We start from the raw sequence: 25,381 nt of genomic DNA on the forward strand, positions 1-25,381 counted from the left end.
CAAGGAACCTACCTGCAGGTAGGAGGCAGCCTCGGCTGAGCAGGGGCTGGCGCGGGTTCATGACCCGACACCTCTGCCTATCCCGTGGTAACTGGACTTTTGGTTCGGGTGCCATTTAGGGTTGCCAGGTCGCCAATAACCAAGCACCTTTGCAACTGTAAATGGCACTCGGACACAGAAGCCAAAACCCGGACTGTCCAGGTAAAACCCTAAGCCTTAGCCTCGCTGTGCCTCAGTTCCCCATCTGTACAATGGGGATAATAACACTGCCCCACCTCCCAGGGGTGTGTGAGAGGATAAACACATTAACGAGCGTGAGATGCTGAGACACTATGATAATGGGAGCCCTAGGAGTACCTCAGACAGACACACTGATAGCTAGAAAACACAATGGGGCTGCGTGTGTTTGGGGGGGAGGGATTTGCAGGAGCTACTGCTGTGGAAATAACAGTAATAATGACAACAGCATGTTGGAGAATTTGAGGTGAAGTGACTCCTTGTTATGACTGAAGACTGGGTTTTAAATCCTATCCTGCCACGCCAGCAGCTATACAGCTGTCTTCGGGCTTTCTCTGTAGCACTCCTACCAAGCCACATGCTGTTAGCAATGGGTTGGGAAATAAGCTCTGTGCTTTTAAGACACACCCCTCCCCTCTGCCCAGCTGTGATTGTTTGCAGAGGGGGCTATAAGTGAGCTGGGCGGGGGCTAGGCTGATTGCAAGCTGTTTTGTGTGGAGCTGGGAGAGTTAGGTTACCAGCATGGTGAGTTTGGGACATGGGTGTTTGCAAGTGTGGAATGATAAACCGTGCTGGAGTGGAAGTGAATGAATCCAAATGGAGCTTCTTCTTTGGTTGCTCTTATTGGTGAAACCTGGGGTGGGTTTTCTGGGGACCTACAGCTTTTGTCAGAGCCACTTTTTTTCCAGAGAACTCAGTTCCGATTCCAGTAGCTAAATAAAGCTTAGCACTTATTTCAGGCTTGCTAAGCTGACAGTCTAAGTATTAATAATGAGGAGTCCTTGTGGCACCTTAAATAATAACAAATTTATTTGGGCATAAGCTTTTGTGGGCTATAACCCACTTTGTCCAATGCATGAAGTGACAAATACAGGAGCAGGTATAAATATATGAAAGGATGGGAGTTGCTTTACCAAGTGTGAGGTCAGTCTAGTGAGAGAAATCTAGTAACAGCAGGATACCAAGGCGGGAGGGGGGCAGGAAATACCTTTTGAAGTGGTAAGTATTGTAACCTCCTGGGGGCAGGGATCATTTTTGGTTCTGTGTTGGCACAATACCTAATGCCGGGAGGTGTTGGCTTGTGCGGTAGGGCTCCTAGATACTCTTGCAATACAAATAACTACAGTGTTTGAGGAGGGGCAGATTTTTCCAAAGAGCTCTTAAAACCCCTTGGAAACTCAGCTGCTTTACTTGGTGCCTGAATGGGATTGATTTCTAGGAATGAGAAGATCTGGCCCATGGGAGACTAGGGGCTGGTACTTCTGTTATGGAGAGGGATTTTCTGTTTTAACACTAAAAATTCCTAGTCAATGAGTGGGTCTCTGCTAGTGGGATAACTAGGGACTGACTCTCAACCAGTTTAGCTTGATGCTTGCGAGCTGGATTGTTTGCTGTGGGGGGAGGGCCTGTGTATGCAGGAGGACTTAGGAGACTGGGTTCTCACTGGGGGATAATGATGAGTGGCCCTATCCTGCCTTCATGCTTCTCTGCAGGTAGTGCACTGTGACTGTATATGGGCCCGTTACCTGAGCTGGGTCTACTTCAGCATTCCAAAGTGCTGCACAAATACTAACTAACCAGCCCCAGTCTGGGGGGGAGGGAAATGCTCCCAGCCTGCAGAGAGGGGCACAGGGGTACGACAGTGAATCTAGCATTAGCTCAGGCAGAGTCTTAGTGGTGAAGCTGGAATGAAATGGGGTAGTTGGAGGCAGTGTGACCTGGTCTGGGACTCAGAAGACCTGGATTCTACTCCTGGCTCTGCCCCAGGTCTGCTGGGTGACTTTGAACAAGTTCCTTCCCCTCTCTGTGGAAAGGGGATAATGAAGTGTTCTCAGGCCCTGCTTTAGGAATGACTTTGGGGGAGTTTCATGACCTGCACTAGCTAGAAGGTCAGACTAGAGGGTCACAGAGGTCCTTTCTGGCCTTGGAATCTAGTTTCTGACTCTTAATTTTGTGTTTAGTCTATTTCAATTATCAGAAACTGAGTAGCTAGAATATCATCAATATGCCTGGAGTTTACTAGCTCAGCCCCTGCTCTGATCAGCTCTCATCCTACATCAGAGCTGTGAGAGTCCTCCTGATTATGCAGCAAGGAGCTGTTTTAAAAACTGATCTATCTGGAGTGACAAGCCCCAACTTATTGGTGCTTCTACTCCTGTCTTCCCAGTCCTAGTCCTGTATACATTTCTCTACTGAATCTAAACTGTCCACATGCCTATGGAGCCAGTTGTCTCATCTGAATAGTTCCCTGAATTGGGAAAGGACTAGACACTTGCCTGATTAAAATTCAGTTAATAGCTTGAACTCCATCCAATGCGGGCAGAGAAGCAGGCTGATTTAACCTGGTTCCCTGCTTGTAACTTACACCTAAGCCGTCCCTGTCTGGACTAATCATTGGTTCCCACACTGAACAGGCACAGCTCACCTTCCCTCACCTCGGGATAACCTTAACACTGAGCGTACTGAATGTCCTTTCTTAGCTAGCACAGCTGCAGGAAGGCTTGAACTCCACTGATGGTTCAATAAGGTTCCATTTTTTCATTCTCTGAATGCTAATGCATAGTTAAAGGTTTCAGAGTAGCAGCCGTGTTAATCTGTATCTGCAAAAAGAACAGGAGGACTTGTGGCACCTTGGAGACTAACAACTTTATTTGAGCATAAGCTTTCGTGGGCTACAGCCCGCTTCATTGGATGCATCCAATGGAACATGTAGTAAGAAGATAGATATACCCATACAGAGAACATGAAAAGGTGGGAGTTGCCCTACCAACTCTAAGACTAATTAAGATGAGCTATTATCAGCAGGAGAGAAAAAACTGCTCCAAACCAACTCTGCCCCCTTGTGTTCATGCCAGGCAATAGGTCTCCATTCTGGTAGGTAACATACAGGAAAGAACTGGAATTAGTTAATGGGGGTTCTGATGATTACACCAGAAAGGAGTTTCTCTTCCAAAACTACTGGCGCTGCATGGCTCACACTAGTAAAATTAATTCCTCAGCCCTCACCAGTTTGAAGAGCAGTCTTGAAACACACAAGGTGGGGACAAAGGTATTACTCTCTTTAGTGTCATGTCAGTACAGATAATCTCTAGCACTGCTCTGGCTGTACTGCAGTCCAGTATCTAATATGTTATGGCCATAACATGAGAGAAATTGACAGCATTGCACAGTGTCATCAGGGTGAAGCTGGGCAAGACTCAGGATGCTCTGCCTTAGTCTTGTAGAACAATCCTGAAAATGGGCTGGTCTTGGGAATGTCACACCAGTCACATCTTCAGTACTGGAATTCCCCTTGCCCTTCACTCCATAAGGCCAGGAGTTTTCCACTCGAGCAGTTCTGACTGCACTGAACCATACACATCCCTTGCTAGAAATAAGCAAACTGTGTCTTAAATCACCTTCTGGCCCACGTGCCGTTGGAGAACAATGGTTAGACATGGCTCCAAGTAGCCATGGTAGCCTGGAAGGTAGCTCTGTCCAGTAACCAAGCTAAAACCCTGCTTGTCTATTGATTGGGTGATCCTGGTTTAATGTTGCCTTAACAGGGCTGTGCACGTAGGACAAGGCTGTAGTTTAACAGCTGGAAATCAAGCCCATTGGTCTATTCACATTTCCCAGAAGTGGTGGATGAACCTCCCCACACCCAAGCTGCTCTTGAGCGACACTGTAGCTCTGAGCAGGGATGGAAGTGGAGTGACGGGCTCCCTGTTTCTGGGGGTGAAACACTGACTGAACCACACAGTTAACACCACGGTTTCATGGATACAACTTCTTTGTGTGCCTCTTCCCCGTGCAGCGGGAGTGTATTTCTGTCCATATTGGCCAGGCTGGCGTGCAGATGGGCAATGCCTGCTGGGAGCTGTACTGTCTGGAGCATGGGATCCAGCCGGATGGAATCATCTGTTTGGAGAAGTCCTTGGGGCAAGCTGATTCCTCCTTTGGGACCTTCTTCAGTGAGACTGGGTCTGGGAAGCACGTGCCCAGAGCGCTGTTCATAGACCTGGAACCCACAGTCATTGGTAAGACACCGGAATCTGCATAGGCCAGATCCCTTCTTAGAGTTTCTATCACTGACCTGCTGGGAAGAAGGGAAAACACAACCTTCCTCTCCACTTCTCAGTAACTTCTGACACGGAGCTCTTACTGCAGATAACCTGGCGTTTGGTGGTAATCCTGTCTGAGCCCAGATTCACAAAAGCTGTTTAGTCTCTTAACTTCCATGGAAGCCAACAGAAATTAGGAGCCCAAACACCTTGTGGATCTGGGCCATAGTGCCCAGCTTGCTGTTGACTGTGTGGGTACTACAGAGACCCTGGAACATGCTCTACAATAAAACTTTGACCAATTCACAGCTCTGAAGCTGAGGCCCTGAAGGTGTTCATGACCCCTCCTCCCTTACAGACGAGATCCGAACTGGGACCTACCGCTCCCTGTTCCATCCCGAGCAGCTGATCAGTGGCAAGGAGGATGCTGCCAACAACTATGCCCGTGGCCACTACACCATTGGGAAGGAAATCATAGATCCTGTGGTTGACAGGACTCGTAAAATGGTAAGTGGGCAAACTCCTTTTCGGTACTTCCCTTTAGAAGTCAAAGGGGCTGCAACCCGTCTAAACCAGCCCGGAATAACTCTGGTGAGGGATGAGGGACTTAACAGGACTGTGGGGCAGTCGGTAGAACTTCAGTCCAGGGATTTCCTTCCTGCCGTGCTCGTCTCATTCTCTTTGCTGGCTGAGGTGAGCTAAATACAGCGCCCATAGAGCCCATCACTCCTGGTATAAGGAGGCGAAGCCTTGACTTGCTCTTCCTGTAGTTAGCCTGGAAATAGAGCTCCTTGTGGGGGCTTCTCAAATACTCCTCTAGCACCGGGACTCTTACTGAAAGACAGCTGCTCATTCAGTAGCAGATTTAGTGCTGTCAGGCACCGGCCTCTCACTGGCTAGATATCTAGCTTGAAAGCCTACCTCTGGCTGAAAGTCAAGAGGAATAATTGTATCTCACTCCCATGTGATCGTTGTGTTGGGGTTTTGTAGCTGGAACTGTCAGTGGAAGAGCAACCCAAGAATAGACCAGCCACAATGTCAACCTGTAATGGCATCTGCCCACCCAGCTGTTGTATGGGAATCTAGCACCAAGCCTTTAATTCAGTGAATGCTGACAAGGCTCATTCCTGGGATGGGAGGAAATCCTCAAGCTGACTCATGAGCCAGCATCTTGCTTGGTACAGGCATTGTGTTCTACCTCGGCTGGCTGACTTATTCAATAACATCTTCCACCAATATTATCTGGTTGCTGTTTTGGGATATCTCATTTTGATGTCCAGCAATCTTCAGTTCCTCAACAGGTTGTCATTACAAACTACTTCTGATTTTGTATTTATGCATCATAATTACACACCTTCAATATCCCATCATGGGCACATGTTAAGTAGCTGATATCTGGGTGGTGATGGAAGGGAAGAGGGACCCAGTATAAGTTGCATGACCAACACTAGTTCAATGTCCTCTAACTTTGTGCAGGCTGACCAATGCAATGGCCTTCAAGGGTTCCTGGTCTTCCACAGCTTTGGAGGAGGCACAGGCTCCGGATTCACGTCGCTCTTGATGGAGCGCCTGTCAGTGGAGTTTGGGAAGAAGTCCAAGCTGGAGTTCTCGGTGTACCCTGCCCCACAGGTCTCCACTGCGGTGGTGGAACCCTACAATTCCATCCTGACCACCCACACCACGCTGGAGCACTCGGACTGTTCTTTCATGGTGGACAATGAGGCCATTTACGACATCTGCAACCGGAACCTCAATATCGAGCGTCCCTCCTACACTAACCTGAATAGGCTGATAGCCCAGATAGTGTCGTCCATCACTGCTTCCCTGAGGTTCGATGGTGCCTTGAATGTGGATCTCACTGAATTCCAAACTAATTTGGTGCCCTATCCCCGCATACATTTCCCCCTCACTACCTATGCGCCCATAGTCTCGGCAGAGAGAGCCTACCACGAGCAGCTCTCAGTGCCTGAAATCACCAACGCTTGCTTTGAGTTCTCCAACCAGATGGTGAAATGTGACCCTCGCCGAGGCAAATACATGGCTTGCTGCCTGCTGTACCGGGGGGATGTGGTGCCCAAGGATGTGAATGCAGCTATAGCAGGCATCAAAACCAGGAGGTCCATCCAGTTTGTGGACTGGTGCCCAACTGGCTTTAAGGTGGGCATCAATTACCAGCCTCCCACCGTGGTGCCGGGGGGAGACCTGGCTAAAGTGCAGCGGGCCGTCTGCATGCTGAGCAACACCACGGCGATTGCAGAAGCCTGGGCCCGTCTGGATCACAAGTTTGACCTGATGTACGTGAAACGGGCCTTTGTGCATTGGTATGTGGGGGAGGGGATGGAGGAGGGGGAGTTCTCTGAAGCCAGGGAGGACATGGCTGCTCTAGAGAAGGACTATGAGGAAGTTGGCAGGGACTCTGCCGATGGGGATGAGGTGGAGGAAGGAGAAGATTATTAAATGCTTGTTCTAGGCATTAGCCTGATAGGGCTATTCCTTCAATAGGCCAGGTGTATCTGGGGTTACATTTAGTTACTTGCAGTCTGCTTCTCCATGCATCACTGAACTCTTTCATACTGTAACTTCTGACCATTTCATGTGTCATGTCCTCCGCTTGCCAGTTGTTTGAACCTGAACTGTGGGAATAAATTCTTAACTGCAGACCCCCCTGTGTCTCTCATTCAGTTAACTCTGGCAAAACCTGGAGGCAGGTATCCATATCTCAGGCTTTTGCATACTTCCTAGTACAAGATTATAAATGACCTGACTTTCAGGGGCTGTTTCTCTGCTTCTATTACAGATGGTAATGGAAGCAGTAGGTTTGGGCAACCAGGGACCCTCTTCTAATCTGAAGTTAGGCACATGGGGGTGTTGGATATAGATGCCTGAATTAACTCCTTCCCCTGGACTCAAATTCTGAAAGTTTGAATCAACCAGTAGGTTCACAAGGAAGAAACTTACAGATGTCTCTAAGTATATTGCATCAAAATATCTCAGGGTACCAGATCTGTAAGGGGTTGCAAACACCTAGGTATGAAGGTGATAAATAGCAGTCAGCAATATGATTCTAAACCAAACCTCGGGCTTGACTCTCTTCTTGGGGAAAGAGGAGTTAGTAATATCCTTAGTCTAACAAACAGAGAGCCCAACTTCTATTCTTTACACGGTGAATGTGGAGTGACTCCAGTGCTGGTTGGAGTTGCTACAGCCAAATACTGGAATAGTAGAGAGGAGAATTTGGCCTTAGGTGGTTGTTGGTTTTTGGTGTTTAAACCACCCCCATAGCAGGCCAGTGGTGCAATATGATCCTAGAATCCTCAGCACTAAAGATGTGGGGGGGAATCTCTTCCCCATCTCCTGTGGCAGGGTTACTCCCTGCAGTGCATGCTTAAAAGAGAACCACCATGAATTTATTCAGTTAAGTCTATAAATGGCTATTAGCCAGGATGGGTAAAGAATGGTGTCCCTAGCCTCTGTTTGTCAGAGGATGGAGATGGATGGCAGGAGAGAGATCACTTGATCATTGCCTATTAGGTTCATTCCCTCTGGGGCACCTGGCATTGGCCACTGTCAGTAGGCAGGATACTGGGCTGGATGGACCTTTGGTCTGATCTGGTACAGCCAGTCTTATGCTGAGATGTTCTGTCCAGTTCTCAATGACTTCAGCAACATTTGTCACAAGACCCCTTGGGAGATGCTTTCAGGGTCTAATGGGGGAGGGGGAATTATCCTGATACACAACCTACATATTTCTTCCTGTAGCTCTCTCCTTCCTTGGTACTTGCACCTTCTGGGCCAAATCCTCAGCTGAAATCTAAGACACCTCATCATATTTGAGGATCTGAGCCTAACTTCCATTGCTTCCCATGGGAGTTACGTACCTCAAAACCCTTGAGCATTTGGGACCAGGCTAAAGTTCCGTCTGAGCATATGACTCTTTATACATGTTAATAATTACCTCACATCAGTGCTTATCTGGCCCCCATTGCAGGTGCACCTCACTATCTTTAATGCAGGGGTCCTCACTAAGGTAGGGCAGTGTGGTTACAAGTGGGAAACTGAGGCACAGAGGCTAAAGCCTGGATCCTCCTAAGTATTTCAGTTCCTAACTCCCAGTGTGACCAAGGGAATTTTGAGAACCTGGGCCAAAGTGACTTGCCCAAGGTCAGCCAGGAAGGCTGTGGCAGAGCAAGTCTCAAGTCCTAGCTTAGTGCTCTAATCACTGGGCCATCCTTCCCCTTCTCCTGCCTCGTTCACATTCAGTTTGTTTGATGGTCAAGAGCTGGGTGGGGAAGCTCATGCTGTAGTGGTGAGGGCTATGCCAGTGCTCTCTATGCCCTGCTTTCATAGGCCTTTAGCAAACCCTGCCTCTAGGAAAGTGTGTTAGGATCCAGGTAAGAACCTGAAATCAAATGAGTCATGAGTTAAAATAGAGAACAGCACCTGCCAGGACTCCTGGGTTCAGTAGGGTTGTATTTGGCACAAAGCAAGTGAAGTTCTGGAGGAGCAGTGAGGGCAAAAAAACCTAACTGGCTTCAAGCCTGAGCTGGATCCATTTCTGGAGGAGATGGTATGATAGGACCAGCTGGGAGGGCATATGGCCTGTTGGTGACTGCCAGTAGCAAAAATCCCCAATGGGCAGAGACTGGACCCTAGATGGGGAGGGCTCTGAGTTACCACTACAGGCGGGGTGGAGAGATCTAAACCTGGTACCCTCCCAAGGTGCTTAGCTTGGTTCCTGGGGCTCTGTGTGCTATAACTCAGGGAGGGGGACACTGGTGCTGAGTGGAGAGTGGCCAAGGGTAGAGTTAGTCTGCTGGCAACCCAGAGGGAGAGAGGGAAGACACATCAGCACCAGGGGGCTGGCTGGGTTGGGGGGACGGGAGGATAGGCAGTATGCCTGGATGGCCACCTGCTCAGAGCAGCAGTGGAGAGAAGTGAGGCGTGAGAGTCAATCCATAACCAAGTAAAAGCCTGGGATGGAAAGCTTGCCTGACCAGAGGAAGGTCCCCGGTGAGAGGCCCGGGGCGGGGCGGGGCGGGGGGGGGGGGAGCCATTTTGGAGGAGTCTGGAGACAGCCACTGAAAGGGCAGGACTGGCTGTGAGCGAGCCCCAGGCCTGCCTGCAGGGGGGAGAAGGCCCCCCTGAGAACAGGCTCTGGGAGCCTGGTAGCAACATCTCTTAACTTGGTCCCTTTGCTGGTTGAGGTGACTCCAACTACATAGAGTCTGGTTGGGAAAACTCCCTCCCCAGCCCGGCTGTGTTCACCCTCTGCTCCTAGATAAACTCAGTTACCTGGGGGCAAGTGCTGCTCTTGGCACTAGGTCAGGGCTGCCCACCTGCAGTGAGGGGATCTGAGCGCTGAGGAGGAGAGCGGAGTTCGGAGCGTACAGAGTTGTTCTGATTTGCACCTGGAGCCCTGCACCCCTTTGTGGTGAGGGGGACTCTTGGGGCCGGAAGCAGCCTGATTCCTGCACAAAGAGGACACCCGTTAGCTGTGATCCTCAGTGCCTCTGTAGTTGCTGAGGAGCCCACAAGGAAGTCAAATAAAGAGCCACTCTTCCCTGGGGAGGGACCCAAAGCCAGCAATTAAGCTACCTACAGTCTTTCTCTATCCTAAATCCAGGCAAAGGAGGGCCCAGTGGTCAGGGGTTGGTCTGGGACTTGGCAGATCCAAGTCCAATTCCCTGGTCTGCCATAGACTTCTTGTGTGATACTTACACTCTGGCGGTAGGCAGGATACTAGACTGGATGGACCTTGTGGTCTGACCCAGTATGGCCGTTCTTCTGTATTCTCAGTGCCCAAGTTCCCCACCTGCCCTGTGCAATGGGTATAACAGCCCTGCCCTGCCTCCCAGGATACTGAGAGGATACATTCAAGTTTGGGAGGTGCTCAGGTATTGCAGCCAGACAAGCACTCTAGCGTAGCTGAGGAAGTCAATATACCAGCACAAGAGCCCTACCCATGGAAGCGCTGGACTAAGATGATGGCATTAGGAAGCTGACAGACAGGCCTGTCTTCCATCCGTGTCAGCTTAGTGCTGCTGAAAACCCTCAAATCCTTTCTCTAACCCCAGCACAAACTTCTGCCCCGTCCAGCCCTCACCACACCAGCCCCTTGGAACATGTCACACCCGAGCATTTCCTCGGCCTTCCATAGGACGCTGGAATCTCAGAGGCTGCTCATGGCAGAAGCGGGGCTGCTACATACCCCACACCACAGTTCAGGCACCACCCATAGAGGTGAAGGCAACTACCCACCTCGGGCAGAGGGGCTAATAGGCCAGTTATGGGGCTGATCTCTGAGAGACAAGGGATAATATTTTTTATTGAACCAAAGCCTGCTGGGGAGACAGACAAGCTCTGTCCTGCGGATGCCTGTCGATGAATCAGACTGAGCCCCACCATTTCTAACCCCATAGGTCACCGGAAATGAATTTCAGTCACTGTTGGGTTTGGGCTGGATTTGAACCAGTGACCTGGTAGAACCCACCTCACCAAAGTCCAATAACGAACCTGCTGAGGGTCCAGGCCCAGCTGGACATCAGCATGTGTGGGACAGAGACGTCCACTTACAGCCTCCTGTTAGATGCTTTTCCAGCGACACATTTCTTGTCTGGCTGTTCTGAGCATAAATTGCACGAGCACCGACTCAGTTCAGACCCATGGGCTGACAGGTAATTGACGTGCCGCCTCTTCAGTAGACCCGGAGTATCAGTAGCACACAGCATGGCAGGCGAAGCACAAGCCAGGCTGGTCAGGGTGAGTTAGGGGAAGCCTTTAATAACAGGCCAGCTTCTGAGGTCATTAATATTCCACCAGCTGAGTTTCTGGGTGGACTGGCTGTTTCCTTAATACCTCAAACTAAACTATCGCCAACCTCTCATGGTCAGACCCAAAGCACTGACAGGCTCCAAAGGGCCTTAACTAAAGACTCCCATTAACAATGTGGCTTCCAATTGGTCTGTGCCTGTGCCATGCGGCCTTGGGCAAGTCACTTTACCTCTCTGGGCCTCAGTTTCCCCTCCACCCTTTGGGTGTTTAGATTGCAAGCTATTCAGAGCAGGGGCACTGTTTGTTCACACAGCACCTAGCACAATGAGGCCCTGATGTTGTGAAGGTGGTCATTTGTATCATTGTGGCTATCAACTGTTATACAAATGCAACACATCTTACAGAAAGTGTATTGTGTAAGGGGTCAATGGAAAAGTTACTGTCAAGTATTATTCTGGTTAAATCCAGGTATCATCATTGTATCTGGAGTTATGAATATTGGCTACCTGTGTTGACTCTTGGGGTGACACCCACAAGGCAGTGTACATTCAACCCATGGTGAAGGGACTAGTCAAGCTGGATGGGCCATTAAGAATCATCATCTCTCCAGCTAGCTGTTCCTGAGGCTGCCTCAGACAGCAAGGAGCCAATGGCCACTCCTGTGATTCAGGAAATCATGTAAGGGCATGTGATGTGGACACGTGACCTTGGACTCTATCTTTGTCAGTAACTTTCCCTAGACAGGGGCTATGAGCATTTTCTGGGACAGCAACTTTCCATGCGCATGGCAGAAGATATAAAAGACTCTTGAGACACCTCCATTTTGCCTCATTCCTGCTCCACTCCTCTGAACTGTGGCTTTACAGCTAAAAGGAGTATTTTGAACGATAGAATGAGGACCTGCCTGTCTTTTGGAGGTTACAAGAGAGATTTTTGCAAGCCAGCAGTCTGTTCAATCACAGCTATGAGCCTGGTCTATGAACACTTGTATGCATATGATTCTTTAAATATTCAGTAAGTCTCTTCTTTTATTAATAAAATCTTAGTTTACTAAGGATTGGCTGACAGTATGATATTTAGGTAAGATCTGAGATACAAATTGACCTAGAGATAATGTCTGATCCTTTGTGAGTGGTAGAACCTCACATATGGTGAAGTAGGTTTTCAGTAACCTCTCACTATAATGGACTAATTTGTCTAGACTGGTACCAAGGGCTGGAACACGTAAAGTGGAGTGTGTTTGACTCTTGTTAACCAACATGGTGCTACAGAGGCTCTTTTCATAGTGGTTTGGTGAATCTAATTATAGAATAAACCACCAGTTTTTGGTGATTGTTTGCCCTGTTTCTTGCATTCTCCATGTGGTCCCTTCCAGGTACCTGGTCACAACCTTAATACAAATGATGAGCTGTCCTGTCTCCAGATTAAGGATGTGCAATAGGATCTGTCTGCAGCATTTGGAAAGCTCCGCTGTGCAGGAGACAGAACTTTCCCAGGGACCAGTCCAAGACCATGGAATGAACTCGCCCAGGAACTAGGGACAATCTCAAACCTCACCACCTTCTACTCCACGTGCCAGGTGCATTTCTTGGACTTGCCTTCTCTGACAAACATAGCAACATGTGTATATACAAATGAAAAACTCCTCTGCTTCTCCCCCTGCTTAGAGGAGCAGCACATGAGAGCTGTTAGTCATGGTGCTTGATGCACTACGAGGAGGAGCGCGGTATAAGAACCTAAACAGAACACAGTAGAGAAGGCAGCTCAGAGCACCAACCAAACCCACTAATAAAATTTCCCTCAGTTCCTCACACTGAGCTCTTAGGAGCACTGTCCCTGTGAAGCTACTGGCCAAGCAGGTAAGAAGTTTTCCCCAGGTCATTAGCATCATCTAGTGGAGAAAGATAAAAATAAGTGGCCTGGTACTGGCTTGAAAATGCAAGGAGGAAAGTGTTTATCAAATATGCTGGGTAGTAAAGAGGACGGCTAGTCCTGAGGTTAAGGAAATCTCAGTCCAATTCCGACATTCCCTGTATGACCTTGAGCAAACCCCTCCCCCTCACTGTGCCTCAGTTCCCCCCTCTCTACGGCCAGGGGGGCACGCCAGACTTTTGCCAGCCTCACTGTACTGAGCAGGGGTGTGATCACCGACTGACACAGGGCTTCCGGGGGGGGGGGGGGGGCAATTTGCCCTGGGCCCCACAGGAATATAGTCTTGTATAATGAAATTTTTTTAATGGAAGGGGCCCCCAAAATTGCTTTGCCCCAGGCCCCCTGAATCCTCTGGGCAGCCCTGCTGACACAGCAGCCCCTAGCAAACTGCTTTTACCAGTATAGTTCATTTCACTCACAGGGGTGCTTGTACTGGATGGGTCCAAAGCACAGCTTTGCTTGTATAGCTGCATGTGCACTGGGAGTGCTTTGATAGTGTCCCCCGTAAAGCACTCCTAGTGTAGACATGACCTAATTTATTATTATTTTATTTAAGTTACGCACAGTTACTTCCTTTCCCCCAGGCTGTCCCTTATCTATGAGCCTGTAAGCTCTTCAGAGGCCATCTCCAGGGATCTCTACTGCACCTTCCACAGAGCAGCCTGGTGATCTCAGCTGGGGCATCTACACGCTGCTGTAATACAACAAGATGAACAGTGAAAATGTACCTCAACGTTATGGGAGTTATGTTGGATGGGCACCAAGCCAGCCAGAGACAAAGGCTCCACTGGAACCTGTTGCCAGTGGGGTGTGATTTTGTAAGGGGTATTTCTATGCTGGCAAAAGCCCTAGTGAAGATGCAGTTAGGGCAGCACAGAAGGGCTTGTGCCAGCAGAGCTGGTTTTGTTTGGGGACCCAGGATAAGCGGTACTGGAGAAAGCCTTCCTGTGTACACTAGGGGGGTTTCCGAGATGCTTGACTTGCAAATCTTTCCTGGCTTAGGCCTGACCCAGCTGCTTGGCTAGAAAACAATCTCTGATCACATGGAGTAGGGCATTAGTTGGGAAAATGAATTTCTAGCCCTGGGCAGAACCAAAAGGGGAGCAGGCAGGGTCTGCACAGGGTACTGCCAATGTAGGTCATTAACCCTCATTAACACAACAGCTACTCCAGGGCTAGATGTGGCTGTCTATTGCCCCATCCCTGCCTGATCCAGCCCTCTCAGAATCAGAGCACCTGCCCCCTGACCTGGACCACCCCTGCTCACTAGCTCCAGACACCAGCTGAATGAAACTTGCTATTATCTTGGGCAGCAGTGGCCGGCCTGTGAGATGCTGCCAGCCTTTTGCCACCACAGCTGTGATTGTGTAGGAGCCACTTGAGAGTCACTGCTGGGTCATGACCATGCACTTCATGGGGCTCCCAGCAAGCTGCTCTTCTTGCAGAAGGAAGAGACGGCCTTAATGCAGTCTGTGAGAGGGGTTAGTGGCGGAAAAGAGTGAGGACATGGAGCAAGAGATTATGGACAGCGGCTCGAAGAGGGAGGATTTAGACAGTGAGTGAGAGCAGTAAGGAGGAGCCTGAATTGAGACAGTTAAAGTGGTGGGATCCAGCAAGACTTGGAGACAAATTGGTCCTAGATGGCTCTAGCCCTGGGTAGAAGCACTGAAGTGCATCTACCTTGTGTGGGAAGGAGAGGCTAATCAGCTCTGCCTTCCCTTTATGATGGTTAGGGCAGCCAGCCAGCGAGCTGGAGCAGAGCCAGGGGACAGACAAATGTGCACAAAGCCTGAGTGTAAAGAGATGGACAAAGCTGAAATTGGCCCACTCCTGCTGGAGGGTCTCACTTAGCATAGGTGAAGGCCAGTCAATTAAGGCTGCAATACTTGCTAACATACCTCCAATACAACCTGATTACAGCCACTAGCGAACTACACATCTGCTTGTTCAACCTGCTAGAGAACCAGAAGCGCTATATTCTGTTGACTCTTAACCAAAGACCAAGCAGACAGGTTTGCTGTTCAGAAGTTTATTTTCAGTTTCCAGGCTCAGTCTCTTAACTATGACACAGGCCACAACATATTATAGTTACGTCATCCAGCACAGGGAGGTGCCATCTCTGGCTTGCTGTTCCATACCTACGGAACACTTTCTCCAGTAATTAGGGTGACATCGAGGGGACGCCAGCTGTTTTGTTAAGATATATTTTTAGCAGCCACAGTTTAATATTCGTCATCACCTTCCTCCACCTCCTCAGCAGAGTCCCTGCCAACTTCCTCATAGTCCTTCTCAAGAGCAGCCAGGTCCTCCCTGGCTTCAGAGAACTCCCCCTCCTCCATCCCCTCCCCCACATACCAATGCACAAAGGCCCGTTTCGCGTACATCAGGTCAAACTTGTGATCCAGACGGGCCCAGGCTTCTGCAATAGCCGTGGTGTTGCTCAGCATGCAGACGGCCCGCTGCACTTTAGCCAGGTCTCCCCCCGGCACCACGGTGGGAGGCTGGTAATTGATGCCCACCTTAAACCCAGTTGGGCACCAGTCCACAAACTGGATGGACCTCCTGGTTTTGATAGCTGCTATAGCTGCATTCACATCCTTGGGCACCACATCCCCCCGGTACAGCAGGCAGCAAGCCATGTATTTGCCTCGGCGAGGGTCACATTTCACCATCTGGTTGGAGAACTCAAAGCAAGCGTTGGTGATTTCAGGCACCGAGAGCTGTTCGTGGTAGGCTCTCTCTGCCGAGACTATGGGCGCATAGGTAGTGAGGGGGAAATGTATGCGGGGATAGGGCACCAAATTAGTTTGGAATTCAGTGAGATCCACATTCAAGGCACCATCAAACCTCAGGGAAACTGTGATGGACGACACTATCTGGGCTATCAGCCTGTTCAGGTTAGTATAGGAGGGATGCTCAATGTCAAGGTTCCGGTTGCAGATGTCGTAAATGGCCTCATTATCCACCATGAAAGAACAGTCTGAGTGCTCCAGCGTGGTGTGGGTGGTCAGGATGGAATTGTAGGGTTCCACCACTGCAGTGGAGACCCGGGGAGCAGGGTACACCGAGAACTCCAGCTTGGACTTCTTCCCGAACTCCACCGAGAGACGCTCCATCAAGAGGGATGTGAATCCAGAGCCTGTGCCTCCTCCGAAGCTGTGGAAGACCAGGAAGCCTTGAAGGCCACTGCACTGGTCAGCCTGCACAAGGTCAGAAGACATTGAACTAGTGTTGGTCATGCCACTCACAGTAAACCCCAACACAACAATCACATGGGAGTGAGATACAATTATTCCTCTTGACTTTCAGCCAGAGGTAGGCTTTCAAGCTAGATATCTAGCCAGTGAGAGGCCGGTGCCTGACAGCACTAAGTCTGCTACTGAATGAGCAGTCATCTTTCAGTAAGAGTCCCGGTGCTAGAGGAGTATTTGAGAAGCCCCGACAAGCTATTTCCAGGCTAACTACGGGAAGAGCAAGTCAAGGCTTCGCCTCCTTATACCAGGAGTGATGGGCTCTATGGGCGCTGTATTTAGCTCACCTCAGCCAGCAAAGAGAATGAGACAAGCACGGCAGGAAGGAAATCCCTGGACTGAAGTTCTACCGACTGCCCCACAGTCCTGTTAAGTCCCTCATCCCTCACCAGAGTTATTCCGGGCTGGTTTAGACAGGTTGCAGCCCCTTTGACTTCTAAAGGGAAGTACCGAAAAGGAGTTTGCCCACTTACCATTTTACGAGTCCTGTCAACCACAGGATCTATGATTTCCTTCCCAATGGTGTAGTGGCCACGGGCATAGTTGTTGGCAGCATCCTCCTTGCCACTGATCAGCTGCTCAGGATGGAACAGGGAGCGGTAGGTCCCAGTTCGGATCTCATCTGTAAGGGAGGAGGGGTCATGAACACCTTCAGGGCCTCAGCTTCAGAGCTGTGATTTGGTCAAAGTTTTATTGTAGAGCATGTTCCAGGGTCTCTGTAGTACCCACACAGTCAACAGCAAGCTGGGCACTATGACCCAGATCCACAAGGTATTGGGCTCATGGCTTCCATGGAAGTTAACAGAAGTTGAGACTAAACAGCTTTTGTGGATCTGGGCTCAGACAAGGTTACCACCAAACACCGGTTATCTGCCAGTAGCGTAGCTAGAGGGGTTCAGCGGAAGCTGCCGCTTCCCCTCAGGGCGGCAGGTGTGGAAACGGCGCCTGCCAGCGGCACCACCAGAGGAGCCGTGGGTGGGGGATGGCAGATGCGGCCGGAGGAGCGAGGTGGCCAGCTCCTTGGCTCAGCCACCAAGTGCTCCCCGCCCACCCACCCCTCCGCCCCTTGCTAATGCGGCGGGCAGGGGGAGGCGAAAAGGCCCCCGAGTCTTTAAGGCCGCCTGGCTGGCGAGCCCCGCATGGAGCGCGCCGAGCGCCAGGAGCAGGCCGGGGACAGGCAGTGGCGCAGGACAGGTGAGCAGGGGGGGTCCGGTGCCTGCACTGGGGGGGTCTGACTGTCTAGGGCTGGGGGGACAGGACCCCGTGGGTGGGGCCAGGCATCACAGCCCGGCGGGGGATACCTGTAGAGCGCACTGGGCAGGAGAGACTCTCACTGGACTGCGGGGGGATATCCACACCCCCGGGAAGTAGGTGCTGGGAGTAGCTGTTGTGTTACTGAGGGTTAATGACCTCCATTGGCAGTAGTCCCACAGGAGTCCTGAGCCAGTCCCAGGGTTAATCTGGGGGAATGGGAGGAGCCAAGGGGGCATGGCCAGAGGAGGAGCCAAGGGAGGGTGCCTTTTTTTAATGTTTGCTCCCCCTACACTAAAAACCTGGCTATGCCACTGTTATCTGCAGTAAGAGCTCCGTGTCAGAAGTTATTGAGAAGTGGAGAGGAAGGTTGTGTTTTCCCCCCTCTTCCCAGCAGGTCAGTGATAGAAATTAAGAAGGGATCTGGCCTATGCAGATTCCGGTGTCTTACCAATGACTGTGGGTTCCAGGTCTATGAACAGCGCTCTGGGCACGTGCTTCCCAGACCCAGTCTCACTGAAGAAGGTCCCAAAGGACGAGTCAGCTTGCCCCAAGGACTTCTCCAAACAGATGATTCCATCCGGCTGGATCCCATGCTCCAGACAGTACAGCTCCCAGCAGGCATTGCCCATCTGCACACCAGCCTGGCCAATATGGACAGAAATACACTCCCGCTGCATGGGGAAGAGGCACACAAAGAAGTTGTATCCATGAAACCGTGGTGTTAACTGTGTGGTTCAGTCAGTGTTTCACCCCCAGAAACAGGGAGACCGTCACTCCACTTCCATCCCTGCTCAGAGCTACAGTGTCGCTCAAGAGCAGCTTGGGTGTGGGGAGGTTCATCCACCACTTCTGGAAAATGTGAATAGACCAATGGGCTCGATTTCCAGCTGTTAAACTACAGCCTTGTCCTACGTGCACAGCCCTGTTAAGGCAACATTAAACCAGGATCACCCGATCAATAGACAAGCAGGGTTTTAACTTGGTTACTGGACAGAGCTACCTCCAGGCTACCATGGCTACTTGGTCTAACCATTGTTCTCCAACGGCACGTGGGCCAGAAGGTGATTTAAGACACAGTTTGCTTATTTCTAGCAAGGGATGTGTATGGTTCAGTGCAGTCAGAACTGCTCGAGTGGAAAACTCCTGGCCTTATGGAGTGAAGGGCAAGGGGAATTCCAGTACTGAAGATGTGATGTTCCCAAGACCAGCCCATTTTCAGGATTGTTCTACCAGATGAAGACAGACCATCCTGAGTCTTGGCCGGCTTTAATTTGTTAAGAACGGCCATACTGGGTCAGACCAAAGGTCCATCCAGCCCAGTATCCTGTCTGCCGACAGTGACCAATGCCAGGTGTCCCTGAGGGAGTGACCCTAACAGGTAATGATTAAGTGATCTCTCTCCTGCCATCCATCTCCACCCTGACAAACAGGCTACGGACACCATTCCTTACTCATCCTGGCTAACAGCCATGAATGGACTTAACCTCCATGAATTTATCCAGTTCTCTTTTAAACCCTGTTATAGTTGACATTGTGAAATGCTTTAAATACACATCACGTTACTGCAGTATGAGAGACACCAGACACTGGACAGGAGCACACGCAGAGCAATGTTATCAGAGAGTTTGGCTGCTCTGATACGAAACTAAAAGCATCACCTTAGTCCTGCTCCTTGTGTGTATTGAGATTCCTCTTCCAACTGGTGAGGGCATAATGAGAACCAGCAACAATCCAGTTCTTCCCTCTGTACCTACTGTATATGGAGCCCTATTGCAGGGCATGAACACAAGGGGGCAGACTTGGTGTGGAAGCAATAACTATGAATTAGAGTTCAGGCAATGAAAACTACAACCTTAGTGAATCATGGATGGAATTGTAGCTTTCCCACAGCTGTGCTGGCTATGAGGGACTGAGGCTATGTTGGTATAACTCACATTACTCCAGGGTGTGAATAAGCCACCTCTGATAACAGATTACACCAACCTAAGCGCCAGAGTGGACAGCGCTGTGTCATTGTAGGGTTACCAGATAACTGAAAAAACAGGATGGGGATTCGGGGGGGGCGGGGGGAGGGTAATAGGTGCCTATACAAGAAAAAGTCCCAAACAATCATAGGCACCAACTACCTCCCTTGCACTGGTGGGTGCTCACCCACCCCCCCACCCTTTCCCTGCCCTGCCCCCATTCCAACCCCTTCCCCAAAGTCCCCACTCGACTTCACCCCCTCCCTGCCTCTATTGGACCCCTTCCCCAAATCCCTGCCCCAGCCCCATCTCTTCCCCAAGTGCACCACGTTCCTCTGCCTCCCTCGTCCCCACGCAAAACAGCTGTTTCGCAGCACAAGCACTGGGAGCAAGGAGGGGAAAGCAGGCACATGGCATGCTCAGGGAGGAGGCGAGCTGGGCAGGGAGCTGCCGGTGGGTGCTCAGCACCCACCATTTCCCCCACCCACCCCATGGGTGCTCCAGCCCCAGAGCACCCACGGAGTCAGCACCTATGCCAAAAATAGGACTGTTCCTTTAAAAACAGGACATCTGGTTACCCTATGTCAGCACGAGAGCATCTTTCACCCACATATCTACTGCCGCTCACTGGGTGGAGGGGGTAGATTAATTTGACAGGGGAGCTCTCTGTCAGCTTAGAGCAGCTATGCTAGAGAGTTTAAAGCAGCTGCACTGCCATAAGCTTTGTCGTGTAGCCCATCGCTTCAGTCTGCTCAGTGGTAAGGTCATCCTGAAGTGAGGGAAAACAAGCAGTGCCTCTTCACAGGATCCTACCATCAATCCAGACTTGGACGCCTTAATGTTTAAGCTAGATCAGCCAACTTCTCTCTCCAGGGGGCTGGGGATCAAGCTATTTACTTGCTTAAAAATTCAGCTTTTATTCCTTTTCCAATTTAGGGAAAAATTCAGATGAGACAATTGGCTCCATAGGCTTGTGGACAGTTTAGGTTCAATAGAGAAATTTACACAGGACTAGGACTGGGAAGACAAGAGAAGCAGCATCAATAAATTTGGGGCTTGTCACTAGGGTGACCAGATGTCCCAATTTTTGGGTCTCTCTTAAATAGGCTCCTATTACCCCCCACCCCACCCCCATCCCAATTTTTCACATTTGCTGTCTGGTCACCCTACTTGTCACTCCAAATAGACTAGCAGATCTATCAGCTCTGTAACGCAGAGTGAGAAGGATGATCACAGCTCTAATGTAGGATGTGAGCTGATCAGAGCAGGGGCTGGGCTAGTAAACCCCAGGCATATTGATGGTATTTTTAACTGCTGAGTTTCTGATAATAGAGATAGATTGAACACAAGATTAAGAATCAGGAACTGGATTCTAAGGCCAGAAAGGACCTCTGTGATCCTCTAGTCTGACCTCCTAGCTAGTGCAGGCCATAAAACTCCCCCCAGATCATTCCTAAAGCAGGGCCTGAGAATGCTTCATTATCCCCATTTCACAGAAAGGAAGGGATTGCTTAAAGTCAGCCACCAGGCCCGTGGCAGAGCCAGGAATAGAATCCAGGCCGGAGTCCCACACAGTGCTCTATCCACTAGGCCACAGTTTCCTCAAACTTCATTGTCCCACAACCCTCTTTGACAACAAAAGTTACTACAAGACCCCAGGACGGGGGACCCAAGCCAGAGCCTCCCACGCCCACCCTGGGGAGTGCCAAAGCGTGAGGGCCTGGGCAGTAGGGCTGGGACTTTGGCTTCAGCTCGGGGCCACAGCAACTTTAGTGACTGCCCTGGTGACCCCATTAAAACAGGGTCCTGACCCACAGTTTGAGAACCGCCACACTGCCTCTAGCTACCCCATTTCATTCCAGGTTTACTACTAAGAATCTGCCTGAGCTAATGCTAGATTCACTGTCGTACCCCTGTGCCCCTCTCTGTAAGGTGGGAACATTCGCCTCCCCGTCAGAGGCAGCTGGTTAGTTAATATCTGCAGCCCTTTGGAATCCTGAAGTAGACCCAGCTCAGGTAACAAGCCCATATACAGTCACAGGGCCCTAGCCACAGGGAAGCATGAAGGCAGGATAGAGCCACCAGTCCTTACTCCACAGTTAGAGCCCAGTCTCCTGCAGACACACCCTGCCTCACACAGCAAACAATCCAGTTTACAAGTGTTAAGCTAAGCTGGTTGTGAGTCAGTCCATAGCTATCCCAGTTTAAGGAAACACTAGCAGAGACCCACTCATTGGAGTAGGAACTTTTACTGGGGACTTCAATTAAAATAGAATCAATCCCTCTCCAGAACAGAAGTACCAGCCCCTTAGTCTGCCATAGGCCAGATCTTCCCAGAGATCTCAGTCCCTTAATTCAGGCATTAAGTTAAGCAACTGAGTTTCCAAGAGGTCCAAACTGAGCCCTTTGGAAAAATCTGTCCCCCACCCCCACATTATTTGTATTGCAGGAGTATCTAGGATTCTTCTCACAAGCCAATACCCCCCTTGTACTAGTTGTTGTGCAAACACAGTGCCAAAGAGCCCTGCCCCCAGGAGATCACAATACTTAGACTGTCAGCATGGCACTCCTGAAATAAGTGATAAGCTTTATTTAACTATCGGAATGGGAGCTAAGGTTTTTTTGGCGGGGGGAGGAGGGGGATCTCTGACAAAAGCTGTAGGTCCCCAGAAAACCCACCCCAGGTTTCACCAATAAGAGCAACCAAAGGAGAAGCTCCATTTGGATTCATTCACTTCCACTGCAACACAGTTTATCATCCCACACTTGCAAACACCCATGTCCCAAACTCACCATGCTGGTAACCTAACTCTCCCAGCTCCACACAAAACAGCTTGCAGTCAGCCTAGCCCACACCCAGCTCACTTATAGCCCCCTCTGCAAACAATCACAGCTGGGCAGAGGGGAGGGGTGTGTCTTAAAAGGACAGAGCTCCTTTCCCAACCCATTGTTAACAGCATGTGGCTTGGTAGGGGTGCTATAGAGAAAACCCGAAGACAGCTGTATAGCTGCTGGCGTGGCAGGATAGGCTTTAAAACCCAGTCTCCAATCATAATAACAAGGAGTCACTTCAGCTCAAATTCTCCAACAAGCTGCTGTCATTATTACTGTTATTTTCACTGCAGTAGCTCCTGCAAACCCCGCCTCCCCATAGCCCCATTGTGTTTTCTAGCTATCAGTGTGTCTGTCTGAGGTACTCCTAGGGCTCCCATTATCATAGTGTCTGAGCGCCTCACACTCCTTAATGTGTTTATCCTCCCACACACCCCTGGGAGGCGGGGCAGTGTTATTAGCCCCATTGTACAGATGGGGAACTGAGGCACAGCAAGGCTAAGGCTTAGGGTTATACCTGGACAGTCCGGGTTTTGGCTTCTGTGTCCGGGTGCCATTTACGGTTGCCAGGTGCCTGGTTTTGGGGGACTTCGCAACCCTAAATGATACGCAAACCAAAAGTCCGGTTACTGCGGGGTGGGTGGAGGTGCTGGGTCACGAAACCGCGCCAGCCCCTGCTCAGCCAGGGCTGCCTTCTACCTGCAGGCAGGCTCCTTGAGACAATCCAGCGAGTGACAGGGAGAGGAGGGCAGAGGAGTGAGCAATGGGAGCATGGGCTTGGGGGAAGAGGTGAAAAGAGGGGTGGGGAAGAGGAGACGACAGTGCGGACTCAAGGGAAGAGGTAGAGCAGGGATGGGTCCTCGGGAGAAGAGGCTGAATGGGGGTGGGGGTTGGGAGGAGGAGGAAGAGGTGGAGAAGGGCCCCTGGAAAAACCCTGGAATCCGGGCGGCCTGAGTTAGGCTCCAGGCTCCGCACGCAATGCCTGGGGGGAGAGAGAGGGGCCTTAGAACAGTGGTTCTCAAAGCCGGGCCGCCCCTTGTTCAGGGAAAGCCCCTGGTGGGCCGGGCCGGTTTGTTTACCTGCCGCGCCCGCAGGTCCGGCCGATCGGCTCCCACTGGCTGCGGTTCGCTGCTCCAGGCCAATGGGGGCGGCGGGAAGCGGTGGCCAGCACATCCCTCGGCCCGCGCCGCTTCCCGCCGCCCCCACTGGCCTGGAGCGGCGAACCGCGGCCATTGGGAGCTGCGATCGGTCGGACCTGCGGGCGCGGCAGGTAAACAAACCGGCCCGGCCCGCCAGGGGCTTCCCCTGAACAAGCAGCGGACCGGCGGTGAGAACCGCTGCCTTAGAACGCAGCACGCTAGGCAGGACGCCCCCTAAGCCAGCCAGCGGGAGACGCTGACCAGTCTCTGGGCTGCAGATCTATCTCGGCTAGGGAGTCATAGCCAGGAGCCCTCTTTGGAGTCCGGCGCCTCTGCCGCTTTGGCAAGGCGTTGGGTAGGGTTACCGTACGTCTGGATTAACCCGGACGTGTCCGGATTTGGGGGGGTTAAACAGCTGTCTGGGAGGACTTTGTAAAAATCTAAAAAGGGCTGGGATTTCCCGCCCAGAGCAGAGCAGAGCCGGGCTGGGCCGGGCCGGGCCGGATTGAGCTGCTCCATCGGGGCCTCCAGCACCCAGAGCCCCTCCCCTGCTCCCCTTCTCCTCCCCTCCCCCGCAGCCTCAGCACACCATGCCGGCGGCACTGGGGCTGTACGCGCGCCGCATGGTCTGAGCAGCACGGTAAGGGGGCTGGGGGGCTGGAGAAGGGGCAGGGGGGCCCGGGGAGCAGTCAGAGCACAGGGAGCAGGGGGGTTGGATGGGTCGGGGTTTCTGGGGGCTGTCAGGGGCGGGGGTGTGGAGAGGGGTCGGGGCAGTCAGGGGACAGGGAGCAGGGGGTTTAGATGGGTCGGGGTTCTGGGGGCTGTCAGGGGCAGGGTGTGGAGAGGGGTCGGGGCAGTCAGAGGACAGGGAGCAGGGGGTTTAGATGGTCGGGGTTCTGGGGGCTGTCAGGGGCGGGGTGTGGAGAGGGGTCGGGGCAGTCAGGAGACAGGGAGCAGGGGTTTAGATGGGTCGGGGTTCTGGGGCTGTCAGGGGCGGGGTGTGGAGAGGGGTCGGGGCAGTCAGGGGACAGGGAGCAGGGGTTGGATGGGTTGGGTGTTCTGGGGCGCTGTCAGGGGCAGGGGTGTGGAGAGGGGTCGGGGCAGTCAGGGGACAGGGAGCAGGGGGCTTAGATGGGTCGGGGGTTCTGGGGGCTGTCAGGGGCGGGGTGTGGAGAGGGGTCGGGGCAGTGAGAGGACAGGGAGCAGGGGGTTAGATGGGTCGGGGTTCTGGGGCTGTCAGGGGCGGGGTGTGGAGAGGGGTCGGGGCAGTCAGGGGACAGGGAGCAGGGGTGTTGGATGGGTCGGGTGTTCTGGGGCTGTCAGGGGCGGGGTGTGGAGAGGGGTCGGGGCAGTCAGGGGACAGGAGCAGGGGGTTTAGATGGGTCGGGGTTCTGGGGGCTGTCAGGGGCAGGGGTGTGGAGAGGGGTCAGGGCAGTCAGAGGACAGGTAGGGGGTAGGGTCCTAGGGGGGCAGTTGGGGGGGGGTCTCAGGAGGAGGCAGTCAAGGACAAGGAGAAGGGAGGCTTAGATAGGGGGTGGGGTCCCGGGGAGCGGTTAGGGGCAGGGGTCCTGGACAGGGCAATCAGGGGACAAGGAGCTGGGGGGTTGATGGGTTAAGGGTTCTGTGTGGGGCAGTGAGGAGGCGGGAAGTGGGAGGGAGTGGATAGGGGGTGGGGCTACCCCTTACCCCCCTTCAAATATGGAAGCCCTAACGTTGGGGGAGGGGTCAAAGGCAGAGCTCCCTTATCACTTTTAGCTCAGTGGTTCGGATACTCAGCTGGGATGTGGGAGACCCCCCCTCCCAGTTCAAGCCTCTCTCCACCTGAGGAGGAGAAGGAATTTTATCTGGGATCTCCACCGCTCAGGTGAGACCTCTGAGCGCTGGGCTATGGGGTATTCTGTCCTGGGGCCCCTCAATCTCTCCTGTTGTAGCTGCTCCACTGTGGACCAATAATTAAA

General features: G+C 51.7%; 2 protein-coding genes across 3 annotated transcripts; one reads left to right on the forward strand and one right to left on the reverse strand.

Moving 5' to 3' along the window:
• The first annotated feature begins 682 nt into the window (after positions 1-682).
• Positions 683-6,941, forward strand: LOC120395364 (tubulin alpha-3 chain-like). The gene is made up of 4 exons (XM_039519711.1): positions 683-762; positions 4,034-4,256; positions 4,639-4,787; positions 5,757-6,941. The coding sequence occupies exons 1-4, from the start codon at positions 760-762 to the stop codon at positions 6,735-6,737; spliced, it is 1,356 nt and encodes a 451-aa protein (XP_039375645.1). The 5' UTR covers positions 683-759; the 3' UTR covers positions 6,738-6,941.
• Positions 6,942-14,996: 8,055 nt separating this feature from the next.
• Positions 14,997-22,328, reverse strand: LOC120395365 (tubulin alpha-3 chain-like). Of its 2 annotated transcripts, XM_039519713.1 has the most exons (4): positions 22,246-22,328; positions 17,937-18,159; positions 16,708-16,856; positions 14,997-16,183 (listed from the first exon to the last, which is right to left on the reverse strand). In XM_039519713.1, exons 1-4 carry the CDS (start codon positions 22,246-22,248, stop codon positions 15,206-15,208), a joined length of 1,353 nt encoding a protein of 450 aa, XP_039375647.1. In that variant the 5' UTR covers positions 22,249-22,328; the 3' UTR covers positions 14,997-15,205. The 2 variants fall into 2 exon arrangements, with proteins under 2 accessions (XP_039375647.1, XP_039375646.1); XM_039519712.1 differs by lacking the exon at positions 22,246-22,328 and having other exon boundaries at positions 17,937-18,165.
• Between the last annotated feature and the right edge of the window lie 3,053 nt (positions 22,329-25,381).

Source organism: Mauremys reevesii, linkage group 1 (genome assembly GCF_016161935.1).
Source record: "Mauremys reevesii isolate NIE-2019 linkage group 1, ASM1616193v1, whole genome shotgun sequence".
NCBI lineage: Eukaryota > Metazoa > Chordata > Testudines > Geoemydidae > Mauremys > Mauremys reevesii.

Excerpts from the sequence above, each read along its gene's own strand:
- LOC120395364 (XM_039519711.1), top strand. Across the intron at positions 4,257-4,638 it reads CCTGGAACCCACAGTCATTG|ACGAGATCCGAACTGGGACC; the intron begins GTAAGACACCGG and ends CCTCCCTTACAG. Across the intron at positions 4,788-5,756 it reads TTGACAGGACTCGTAAAATG|GCTGACCAATGCAATGGCCT; the intron begins GTAAGTGGGCAA and ends AACTTTGTGCAG.
- LOC120395365 (XM_039519712.1), bottom strand. The coding sequence starts at position 18,165 with ATGCAGCGGGAGTGTATTTCTGTCCATATTGGCCAGGCTGGTGTGCAG. Across the intron at positions 16,857-17,936 it reads CCTGGAACCCACAGTCATTG|ATGAGATCCGAACTGGGACC; the intron begins GTAAGACACCGG and ends CCTCCCTTACAG. Across the intron at positions 16,184-16,707 it reads TTGACAGGACTCGTAAAATG|GCTGACCAGTGCAGTGGCCT; the intron begins GTAAGTGGGCAA and ends GACCTTGTGCAG.